The sequence below is a fragment of the Cryptomeria japonica genome, chromosome 6, assembly GCF_030272615.1.
Source record: "Cryptomeria japonica chromosome 6, Sugi_1.0, whole genome shotgun sequence".
Classification (NCBI taxonomy): Eukaryota; Viridiplantae; Streptophyta; class Pinopsida; order Cupressales; family Cupressaceae; genus Cryptomeria; species Cryptomeria japonica.
The window spans coordinates 228,718,628-228,730,806 of NC_081410.1; the positions used below are offsets into that span (position 1 = coordinate 228,718,628).

At 34.5% G+C, this 12,179-nt stretch overlaps 1 protein-coding gene across 6 annotated transcripts in view; it reads right to left on the reverse strand.

Annotated features, from left to right (window-relative positions):
- LOC131071412 (uncharacterized) overlaps positions 1 to 12,179 on the reverse strand; it is a 370,752-nt gene that overhangs the window by 176,505 nt on the left and 182,068 nt on the right. For 5 of the 6 annotated variants that reach the window (XM_059207323.1, XM_059207322.1, XM_059207319.1 and 2 more), the window contains 2 exons: positions 12,029 to 12,173; positions 11,737 to 11,853 (listed from right to left, as the gene is read on the reverse strand). In XM_059207323.1, coding sequence (XP_059063306.1) covers positions 11,737 to 11,853; positions 12,029 to 12,173 — 262 coding nt within the window. The remainder of the gene's footprint in view (positions 1 to 11,736; positions 11,854 to 12,028; positions 12,174 to 12,179) is intronic. The other variant, XM_059207320.1, reaches the window with a different exon arrangement.

The window sequence follows — 12,179 nt, forward strand, 5'->3', positions numbered from 1 at the left end:
AATTCTTTGCTTTGGATCTCATATCCAAGGGTTGCTAGTTCATCCTTTAAGTTCGATATCCGCATGAAGTAGGCATTGACTGATTCTCCTTTCATCATGGTTATATGATTTATCTCTCTTTTTAGAGCCAAGGTTCTACTGGCATTGGATATCTCAAAAGCGTCTTCAAGTGCTTTGAACATGTTGAAAGCTGATTCGTGTTTCTTTATAATGGGGATAATATTGTTCCTTACCCCATCGACTATTTTTTTGATAGCCTTATCATTTCCTTCTCTCCAAATTGCTTGATCAGGTTCAGTCTCAGGTTCTTTGGATTCAGTCTTTACGACAACTTTGTTATCTTTTAGTATCATTTGAATTTTAAATTTCCACGCGGAGAAATCGTCACCTCCTGCAAGTCTATCTTCAAATCCGATAGCGCTGGCCATTGATAGAATTGTGATGTTGAATATATACTTGATTTGAATTTTACGTAAAATTGAACAGCCTCAGGTTCGATTTAACTATAGCTCTGATACCATGTAAAAGATGTTCAATTTACATTCAATATGCAAGTTATATTTCTATTTATCTAATATGTATTATTATGTTCTTTATTGTATATGTCTAACTATCTTCTTGCTTGTGGCAGATGAGAGGAGCATTTTATATTTTTTATATCCTATCTCAAGAATGCCACTTACTATAAGTATATGACAAAGGAGGCACGATCAAGCAATGCCTTGATTGGTCATGACTGATCAAGACATTACTTGATCGTACCCTTTTGTTAATACTAACAAAGGCATGTTACGGTGAATGCAAATCGGTGATCACAACCGTAGTTATCGGTGTATTTAATCCAATGCTAATGACCGATAGTATATCGGTGGCTGTCAATGCTAACAGCCGATAGTTATCAGTGTGTTAGCCTTGACAACCAATAACTATCGGTGTAGACTAACACACCGATAACTATCGGTGGTTAATTCATTGCCGCCCAATATATTGCGATATACTCTATATGCAACCCGATATAATATATATGCAATCCGATAATATATATTCAATTCAATATATATTAATCGGTGTGATCATTATTGTTATTCATCTAAATACAGATTTCATTATATAGATGAATATGTGATTATCCATAGATTGCTCATATGCAAATATAGAATTGCTATCAAGGATGAATTAATTGCTTGATGATTTTATCATAGTTAACGATATGATAAATGATTGAATGAGAGACTTCATTTATCTCTCATTCAATCATTTATCTTACCGAAGCTATTATGTATTAACACTAGACACATCAACAGATATATATATGAAAGCAGGGAGGATCAAGCAATGCCTTGACCGGTCGTGTCTTTTAGACATGATTGATCAAGACATTACTTGATCGCACCCTTTGACTATCGTAGCATTTACCAAACGGTGTGTACTTAACAAATCATCCGATACTTAATTGGCGTGACTATCATATGCAACATAACCGATATTAATCGATATGTATTAGTTAAGCCCGATAATCAGCAGTGTTCACCATTTAATATATCAACCGATATTAATCGGTGATCATAGTTTAATATATATCAACCGATATTAATCAGTGATCACAGTTTAATATATCAACCGATAATAATCGGTAACCACAGTTAATATAATAACCGATATTAATCGGATTGCATACGTTTATAATGTAAACCAATACCAATCGGTATTCTGTGCTGTGAGCATTGATTGAACTTTACAAGTATGATTGAAAATATACAAATGAAGAGTGATCATCAAATGAAAGATTGAACATATACAAATGAAGAGTGATCATCAAATGAAGGAACAATAGCTTGAAGTTTTTCCTCATAGTTTATCGATAGGATAGATGATTGAATGAGAGACTTCATTTATCTCTCATTCAATCATTTATCTTACCGATGCTATCATGCATTAACAATGGCATCACTGGTTTGGTGCTTTGAGCACAAGTTATTTGCTTACTCTCAATAACAATGGCATGGTGAAAGGCTTTCCCTCACTTCAAAAATATGAGTGCTATTTGTTCCAATTGTCTTGCTAACATTGTGCACCCTTCAATCCTAGAGAGCATTAAGCAAGCAAACCTTTAAAGCTGGTACATACCAATTTGTGTAGACCCATGGCACATAGTCTCAATAGTTTAAGGTACTTTTAGCTTTTTGTCACACAAGGAAAATGTGGGTCTGTTGCTTACAAATGAAAGATGAAGCTTTTTCCAACTTCAAAGAGTTTCAAACTCTTGTGGAAAAAGAAATGAATCGTCGTATTTTTGTGCTTCACTAAAATCAAGGAGTGAATTCACTTGCACAAAATTATCCACCTACTTTAAGGAAAATGTAGTTTGTTGTCAACTGGTCTCACACGCCTCAATGAAATAGAGTTGCAAAATGATGTAACCGCATCATCATTTAGATGGTATGTAGCATGTTGAAGGATTCTTATTGGGGCATGCATATTGGGCCTAAGCTATGCATGCACCAATTTATCTTTTGAATTGCACATATATTGAAGCTCTTGATGGCACCACACCAAAGGAAGCATGGGCAAGAGTTAAACCATCTATCTCTCATTTTTGTGTATTTGATTCCACAACATACATGCACATTACTAAGCAAGCAATAAAGAAGCTTGATGAGAAATCCACGAAATGTATTCTTCTTGGGTATAAAAATGAGTTGAAGGCCTATACACTTATGGATTTTACCACAAAGAAGATATACATCAGCAGAGATGTCATTTTTATGAGAAAAGTGAGTTGAACTCACCTTCCATATCATCACTTGCTCCAAATAGTGCTCCTATATTTATATTGAACGAGAAAATTGATGATTCAGATAGGAATGTTGATGATCACTTTGACTCAACACCCACAAATGTCACACAATCTATGCCCAAGTGGTGCATTAGTACCATTTGGGATGCAAAGCTAGATGGTGTCCCAGATACTTCAACTTCAAGACTGCAGACTCGCAACATAGCTCGCAATGAGGTAAATATAGCACAAATGAGGTCAATAGTTGATAATTGTGAACCTTCTACTCATAGTTTACATACTCGACTAGTCTTCAAGGTTTACTCGTCGAGTCTACATGGTGAGTTGTATGCAAGAACTTACTAAATGTTTTGGCGAGTCTGAGCTGAAAACTCACTACCATTGTCTACAAAAATAAAATATAGGCTTCATGCAGTTTAACACATTTAAAACCTTTCATTCACACCTCAACACACAAAATAGCAAGCAAGCATTCTTGTATTATTGAATTGAATTGAATTACTTCAATTTGTCTAAATTTGAAGATTGATTGAAATTTAAATGATTTACTCTGATTCGAATCATTCTTTTCCAGTTTATAATAAGAAAACAAACATGACTAACTAAACCACAAACATCTAAGTGGTCAAATCGTCTTCTAAGAAAAATTTCCAAAACTAGTATGTCCCCAAAATAAATTTACTCATCAGCTACATAATCAATGTTGGATAAAGAAAAATAATTTCACAAGCCAATAGAAAGATGATATTATTATATTTTTATCAAATTTGCCAACTCTAATACCATTTACCCTCTACCTCCTACTTTTCACTAGAACAAGTTAGACGAAATTGTAAAAACTTGTAATTTTTTACTTGCTTAATATACAACTTATGATCATGATTTTCAAAGACAATAACCATAAATTCATAATAGTTATCAATTAGCAGCTAGCTATGCTATCTTCTATCTAGCTCTACATGATGATTTGATTTTATAATCCATATGTATTCAAGAATCAAATCTAATATAAAACACTTCCTCATGCTTTTTTAGACTCATTTGATACATTGCATAATTGCATTTTGCCAAAAAGCTATATATATATATTTTTTTTAAATTAAGTATTTTTTAAGTTGCTGAGTTTTTGTCAAGTTGAAAATTTTGGGCTTGTCAAGTACTCTCCAAATCTAATTTTGTGAACTATGCTTCTATTGTTCAAGAAACACTAAAATCTAACCCTTGGAAAGAGATTATGGATGTAGAATATCAATCCCTAATGAAAAGCAAGACTTAGGAACTCATTGATCTTCCACCAAGGAAGAATGTAAGCGGGTCTTTAAGACCGAATATAGGCAAATGGAAGTATAGATAAGCACAAGGAAAGACTTGTAGCTAATGGTTATGCCCACAAAAAGGAATTGATTAAGAGGAGACATTTGCTTGACCAACAAAGATCAAAAAAATCATAATGATTTTTTCTCTAACTACATAGTTTAGATGGAAGGTGTATCAAATGAATGTAAAGAGCACCTTTCTCAATGGAATCCTTAAAGAGGAGGTCTATATAACCCATCTAGAGGAATGTATTGCCCCTAGTAAAGAAGATAAGTTATTTAAACTTGTTAAGTCTCTCTATGGTTTCAAACATTCTCCTTGAGTCTAGTTTATCAAAATTGATAAACATTTTCTACAATATGGACTTACTTGGCATCCATATGATCCAAATCTCTACCTCAAGGAACAAGGGGAGAGGGGTGGTGGGGGGATTATAATTCTTATTGTATATGTTAATGATTTGGTCATCAAAGGTAGCTCAAAATATATGACTGACAAAACCAAGAATCATGTGAACAAGGTATTTATTATGATAGATCTTGACCTGTTACACTATTGTCTTGTCTTAAAGGTACGGTAGCTGATCACCATATCTCTGTATCTCAAAGAAAATATGCCACAACCTTGCTTGAGAGGTTTAGAATGATGGATTGCAAACCCATGTCTACACCCATAGAATCAAGATTGCAATTATTTATTTATAATCCATCTCCTCGAGTAAGTGCACCTCTCTATCAGCAATAGATTTGATGTTTGATTTATTTGACCTAAACTAGTTTAGATATTAGTTTTGTTGTCAATTATCTTTCACATTTCATGCAAGAACCAAAATTGTGTCATTGGAAAGCAACAAAGTGTGTAGTAAGGTATATATCCATGGTACCATGAATCACGGTTTGGAATACAAATGAATGATCAATTCTTCTTAATAGGGTATATAAATGCAAACTATGTAGGATCTATTGATGATAGGAAATCCACATCTAGATTTTTTTCCTCCGTAGGCTCAAGTCATATATCTTAGGGAAGTAGCAAGCAAGCCATGGTTGCTTCTTCCTCAACGAAAGCAAAAATATAATGCAACAAGTGTATTAGCTTGTGAAACAATTTGGCTACATCGGATACTAGAAGGATTGGAAGTACCTCAAAAGCAACACACAATCCTCAATTGGCACAATCAAAGTATTCTCAAGTTTTTTCATAGTCCAACATTTCTTGAACAAACCAAGCACATTGAAGTTGACCACGACTTCATATGAGAAACTGTTCACAACACTACTATTCAACTCCCATTCTACTCTACTCAAGAACAATGTGTTGACATCTTCACCAAGCCTCTTGGGCATGTGAAGTTTGCAACTTTTCAGACAGAATTCTCTCATTAGTACTTCAAAACAATAATTTAATATGGAAGGGAATGTTGGAATATTCCATCATTGTCTTCGTGTGGCTAACTTTTTTTGATCAATTATTGTGTGTTAGTGCTTTCAAGATATTTGTGAGTGGTTTGTTTTCATTTTGTATTATTTTTTGACCTTGTGAGTAATAGTTGATACATAGGACTAATACATTCTTATTCCAGTTTTGATGTAAGCAAGAGTTTTGTGATGGTATAGCTATGGCAATACTATTGTCCCATAATTTATACAAAAGTATTTGAATAATATTCTACTCTTTTTTTTAAAGAGAATGTAACATTATTTATGTTTGTTGAGTGAAACCGATAATAGAATATTGTGTATACTTACCTTTTTGATGTTTCACTTGAGTAACAATATAAAAGCATTGATTCTAGATTAATTGGCATGCAAATATTCATTAATCATTTCTTCAATTCCATTTCATTACAGTGCAATTTGATTGAAAAAATCTTACAAACAAAAAAACTCTTTCAATGTCTCATCACTAGATGCCTTAGCTATGATCCATCAATCTTGGGACACGCATATTTTACAAACACTGAAACCAAGAGGAACAATTCAATGGTAGTGGCAAATAATATTAAGAACATAGCAGTTATGAGTAGCATATGAAGTGCCTTCTAACTTCTCCCCCTCCCCCATTAGGAGAAGCGAGATCTTGAACTGAAGTTTGAGTGCCTAATGACCCTTACATCAATTGAAAGAAGAAATGACTATTGTGTGAGCCTTTCTAGTTAGGTACCTAAAGGCCATTCTCCTTTGGTAGAGGGTCATAAAAATCCTTGACATATATTGAGATTCAATAGGTCATTCTATTGATAGTTATATCAAGGTTGACTTGATGCCTAGAGGAAGATGCTCAATTATTTGGGAAACCAATACTCTGCCCTTAATTAACCTGCTAAGACGTGGAAAAAATCCTATAAAATCAATACTCCTATGTGAAGATCTTATTCAACTTGTAGAGATGCATAACTGACTAAGCCAAACTATCAATGTAAACCAGTTTATAATATCAGAGAAAATTCAAAAGAAAATTTAAGGAAACAATAGTCTCATTCCACCTATCACCGTTTTATGCATGAGTATCAAGAAAAGAGGTTTTTATTCAATTACTCTTGTAGTGATTAACTTCAAAACAGGGAAAATAATTGAAGATAAACTTTCCATTTTAAATGTCCAAGTTATATGCACCAGCCTGTTGTCGTAGAAAAGGTAGGTTCACACCTATTTCATCACATGGGAAACAGATGAGTGAAAATAATGCCATAGCAAAAAGATGCACAAATTAGTATTCAATTTAATAGTTTCAAACACAAATAAAATTAGAGGAATCAGAAGAGGCATAATAAGATCACTTGAATCCTTAAATAAATGGATTCTAAATGGATGCCTCATGTTGATCCCCAATAAGGTTTTCACCTTAAGAACAAGGCAGTCATGAAGTTTCAAGGGTGTGGGATAGGATGCAACCTGTGGAATGACCTCCAGGATTTTAGAAGTCAGCTCTTCGAATTTAAAGAGGAGAAAAGGGAAGTAATAAATCACAACCCAAATTAAAGGTTTCCAAAAATGGAAGCTTCAATGAACACAGAGCTCTTATAACACTTTAAACATTCCATGAAATGGCGTTAGAGAGTCTGCTTATTTTACCAGTCAAGCACAGTATTCTATTTATCCATCATCTTTAGAAAGAGAATACGGCACACGAAGCAACAAAGGCATAAGGTGTCATATTCAGATCCTATTAATGACGGTAGTGTAAAGGCCAAGTAAAACTATTAATCTAAACAGCTTTCTTGTGAATATGGTATAGTCTAGATGCTTTCTTTATGAAATATGAAAGAGTAAATACTTAACAAGATCCAAATTTCATGAAAGAAAACTAGAGTAACAAAGACAAGACTGATTCCAAAAATCAGATTACAACAATAATCAGAGTATTATAATCAGTAAATTAAATCGGATTTACAACAATAATCAGATTATCATAAGCACTAAATTCATAGAAGAATTATTAGTTTAGTCATAAAATATTAAATATCTTTGGAGGACTCAACCATGGGAGAACAAGGGAGGGTGTGACTTTGATGGGGTGTCTTGGACCCTCTACCCTAGGCCCAAGACCGGATATAACATCCCTCTTGGCCTCATGTGGCCCATGCCATTCATATGACGTGATCTACCAAGTAAGGTGTCCACTTTTCCATTATCTCCTCATGTTGCCAACCTTTTCCCTCTCTCTATGGTTGGTCTTCTTGCACCATAGTAGGGGAATGAGGCTGCAACAAGGTGCCCTAGAATGCCATCTCCTCTAGGCCCAAGGGCAGTACCCTTTGTACCCTCTTGGCCTCATGGAACCATCTAGTTCCCTCATAGAGATGGTGTATCATAGAGGAGTGCCCCATTACCGTACCCCTCTTGCAGGCCTACATTCCTTCCACCATGGCTGGCAGCACTCAGAAAATAAAAAGGAATACATAGCATAAGATTAACTGTAGGATGTCATTAAATCAAACTGATATTTGGATATGTATAAGCAACCATGATTGTAGTCACTAATAATAATAGATATGCAGACATATAATTATGCAGTCACAGTACTTGTTATGCCCATATAGAGAATTCATACCAAACTGTCTTAGTTAATTTCTCTGTTGTATATTCAACATCTGTAACGTCCCCTTTTTGGGATGAGATGGTTTATGATTTTATTAGCCTATTATTGGCCCTCGCAGGCTAAGACAGATGGTTAGAGGGTCCCAGTTGGCAGTGCAGGAGGCTTATTCCTATTTCGGAGGTCAGAAGTGTTCAAGATTGCTCTTCGTTTGGTTCAGTTTGGCACACTTACTATTTATAGTAAGTCATCATTTCAGGAAAGTCATGGTTTCTTTTTATAGCAGGGACCCTGGACAGGCTATAATTGCAGTGTCGATCCCTTGCACAACTAATTTGATCAGATAATGAGGGATTTACTATTTATAGTAAATCAATGGTTGTTAAAGAGGGGCCCTTACTATTTTTAGTAAGGCAGTTGGATGCGTAGTGGGAACAATGGTTGACCTCCAGGTTCAGACGGGACAGAGAGATAATGAGTAATTAATGAGATATTAAAATTATAATGGCATTTAATGATATTATTTGCTAATGATTATATTATAAAGTTATTATTTAACTTTATAAAATGTCATTATGAGTGGGGCCATTATAGCATTAAATGACTTTATGATATGTTGACATAAGGGGGGTGTTAAAATGTATTTAAGTCATTTGTTATAAAGTGACTTTATAAATTGACGATATAAAGTCACTTTAATTCATAAAGCTCTCATTGCTAAAAGTACAAGCATTCACCGACTTAAGAAGCTATATAAGCAAGGCTATCCTTTCATTTGAGTTATGTTATGAGAATTGGATATTGAAACTATTTCTCCATTGTCGCTGGAAATCTGTGACTGGATATTCTAAGGACAAAAACACTTGGAATTAGTGAAGGCTGGACGGAAACCCATTCCTTCAAGATTGGTGAATTCAGACGGAGTTCACATCTGAACTTAATGGTGGAATTTTGAAATCAAATAAGCAGTTTGAAGCAGACTTACCTTCAGTCCAAAATATGAATGCTGGAAGTCATTTGTTCATGGAGAAAATCGCAGGCCATGAAGCCCCAACAGAGTCTGAAATGATGGTGAAGTGCTGAAGAAGAACTCGATAAAGCTATAAGGGTAATCAAACCCTTCTTACTTGTGCAAAAATCATAAAACAGGGACAGCTGCTGTAGGTGATGATTGGAAGGCATTAAGAGCTGTTTGAAGTGTTATCTCTTCAACGATTCCCTTCAGCTTATTCCAAGTTCTATCTAGCATTGTAATTCAGCAAGGGTCACATTGCATCGCTGCCATTAATGTTGTTTTGCTATAGTCATTTGATGTCAATGTTCTTGAATGTCAAATCGTTGTAATCAGATTAATGAGCATTGTAATCAGTTGTACGCAGATCAGAATTTCAGTGCTAAATATCAAGTTGAAGTTAAAAGGTTGCATGGCATGTGTTTTGACAAAATGTCTAAAAGCTGTGGCTTCATATTAGCATAAGTTTTAGTCCTAATAGAGTTGGTAGTTCACATGTCGATTGTTTGATATCATGTCATATGGCTGTAGCTGTACATGCATTTCATTTTCAGTCACTTGGAGTCTTGAAGATTGCATGCTAAATGTTTGTAAAAATACCTCTTAGCTGTAGATGTTCATTAATATAGCTGCATATCATTTCCAGCCATCATATAGTTTGAGGAAGTTAGAGAATTACCTTTCATTACATCCTAATTCATTTGCAGTCATTCGGCAAACTTAGTAAGTAATTTTATGCATCTTATCATCACTCTGAAAGGAGGAAACCAAACAAGAAAACATTTACCAGCTGGAAAGGGATTGTTTGCCAACTGTTTGACAAAATTTCTAAGTGTTTAAAACTGAAAATTTAAGTCAGAGCCAGCAAGGGTTCTTACAACATCTTATCCAATATACTCCTGCTAGGATTCCCCTTCCACTCTCCTTCTCAAATGAAACCTTCTCCCACTTATAACTTCCAATGTGAGGGAGAGTCACACCACTTCATCATGCCTTCCCTTTGCAAGGGTCACAACCTTTCATAATTACCACCCCTTCAAAAGGTCATGACTTTTCATCATTTCTATCCTTCAAAGTCACTTCCTTATTTTCTGCCCATTATTTTCTTCTTCCACTAATCCTTCCTTAATCCCTATGTTCCATTATTTCTTCCTTTTCTCCATATCCCCCTCTCCATATTAATAGCTTACTCTTTTTATACCCTCATATCTCATTGAGGAGACGCATCTCTTTGGAAAGAGATATACCTTTGAAAGGTCATGTCCCCTCATTGCTGTCTTACTACTTAAATCAGATCTGCACTTCTGATTGTATATTAACATTGCTCTTATCGCCTCCCTTTTATGCCTCATGTTTGAGGAGGTCACAAATTTTGATTTCATGCCTTTTGACCATTCATTTAAACTTACTAAGTTTTAATTATTTTCTGTGTCATTTTTAGTTTTATTTTTATTCTTTTAATTTTATTATTGATATTTATCATTAAATCCTATTTCAAAATGGGGACATTACAAATTGGACACCTATCATCATGAAAGGCCTCAATAATCCCTCTGATGGTGATGTTGAGATTGCAGATAATCAAGAAGAACTTAAGGAGGATTATATAGTCACATTTGTAGCTGTTACAACAAGGCTTTTTGCACAAGGAGTTGAATAACCAAAGTATTAATTTGAAGAGGCTAAATGTATATCTAAGAGCTATGAAATCAATGAAAATAAATCAAGAACAAAATGCATTTGACATCAGTAGCACCAGCAAGTATGCTATTTACCATGACATATACATAAATTCTATGTATCTGGGAGAACTTTTCTTTCCTTGTTAGCAAGTTATTGAGTTTTATATCCCCTAATAGAAACCTAACTATAACAGCTTGGAAAGATTTCGCTTCTAAAGTGGTAGCTGCCTTCTATGTTCAGAAGAATAATGGTAATCGTTTATACTTTCTGACTACCTGGCTATACCATGCTCATTCTTCTGCTCATGATTGGTCATTTTGTCATACAATGCCAACTGGAATTTCAAGGAGAGTGAGTTGTCAAATTTCGAAACAACTGTATCACTCCAGCAACAATGTAAAAGGATTGTTAAGCCTGTAAATCTATATCTTCTAATGAAAGGATTGTTAAGCATACAAGGCAGTAACAAATCCAAATCAGGTTTCAAGTTTTGGCCTTTAAAGCAAATAATCAAAACAAAAGGAATGCACTTTCAATTGAGAAAGAATTAAAATATTTTTATGCAAACAAGCAGCAAAAAATATCCTTATTAGATGAAAAGCCTTTTCTACCATACTTTCTCCTATAAAGTTTCATTTAGAATTCATGGTTCGCATGATAAAGATTGTAACTATATGTAAGATTTCATATTTTAGATTTCTCTTATGAGAACAAATGTTGTCTTTGGAGGGCAGGAAAACCTTATACAAAGCTGAAACTTTAAACAATAAACTTAGAATATCCATATCCTGGAACTTACACAATCTTCAACAATAAAAACAAAGACCCTAGACAACAGGCATGCCACCTTATTTTCAAACAGATGGCAAACAAGTAAGATAATACTTTCCTTGCAGCCATAAGCTTTTACTGGAGAATGCTTTATGGTATAAGGACCACCAAGGTTCAACTCTGTGAACAGAAAAAGGCAAGTGTCCAACGATTGCTCACTGACAAGGACATCCACCTGCAGAAAAATCATCACATTTGATGCTAGGATGCTGAAAAATATAAATTTAGGTTTATATATAGAGATTATCCATAAGTTTTCCTGTCAATATTTACGAATCACAGAGAAAGCTAAGCTTATCAAAAAAACATTGTTTAAAACTTAAGTACAATATATGGCTTAATGTTTCTACCTTTTTCAATATAGCGCAAAAATAAATAGGTATCTTTCCAGATGTAACACTGCCCTGCATCTGGTCTGCACCAACAACACGGTAGACCAAACCAATATCAACCGGATTCAACAGTTCTACCCTGCCAAAGAAAACCTCTGCATTACTGAAT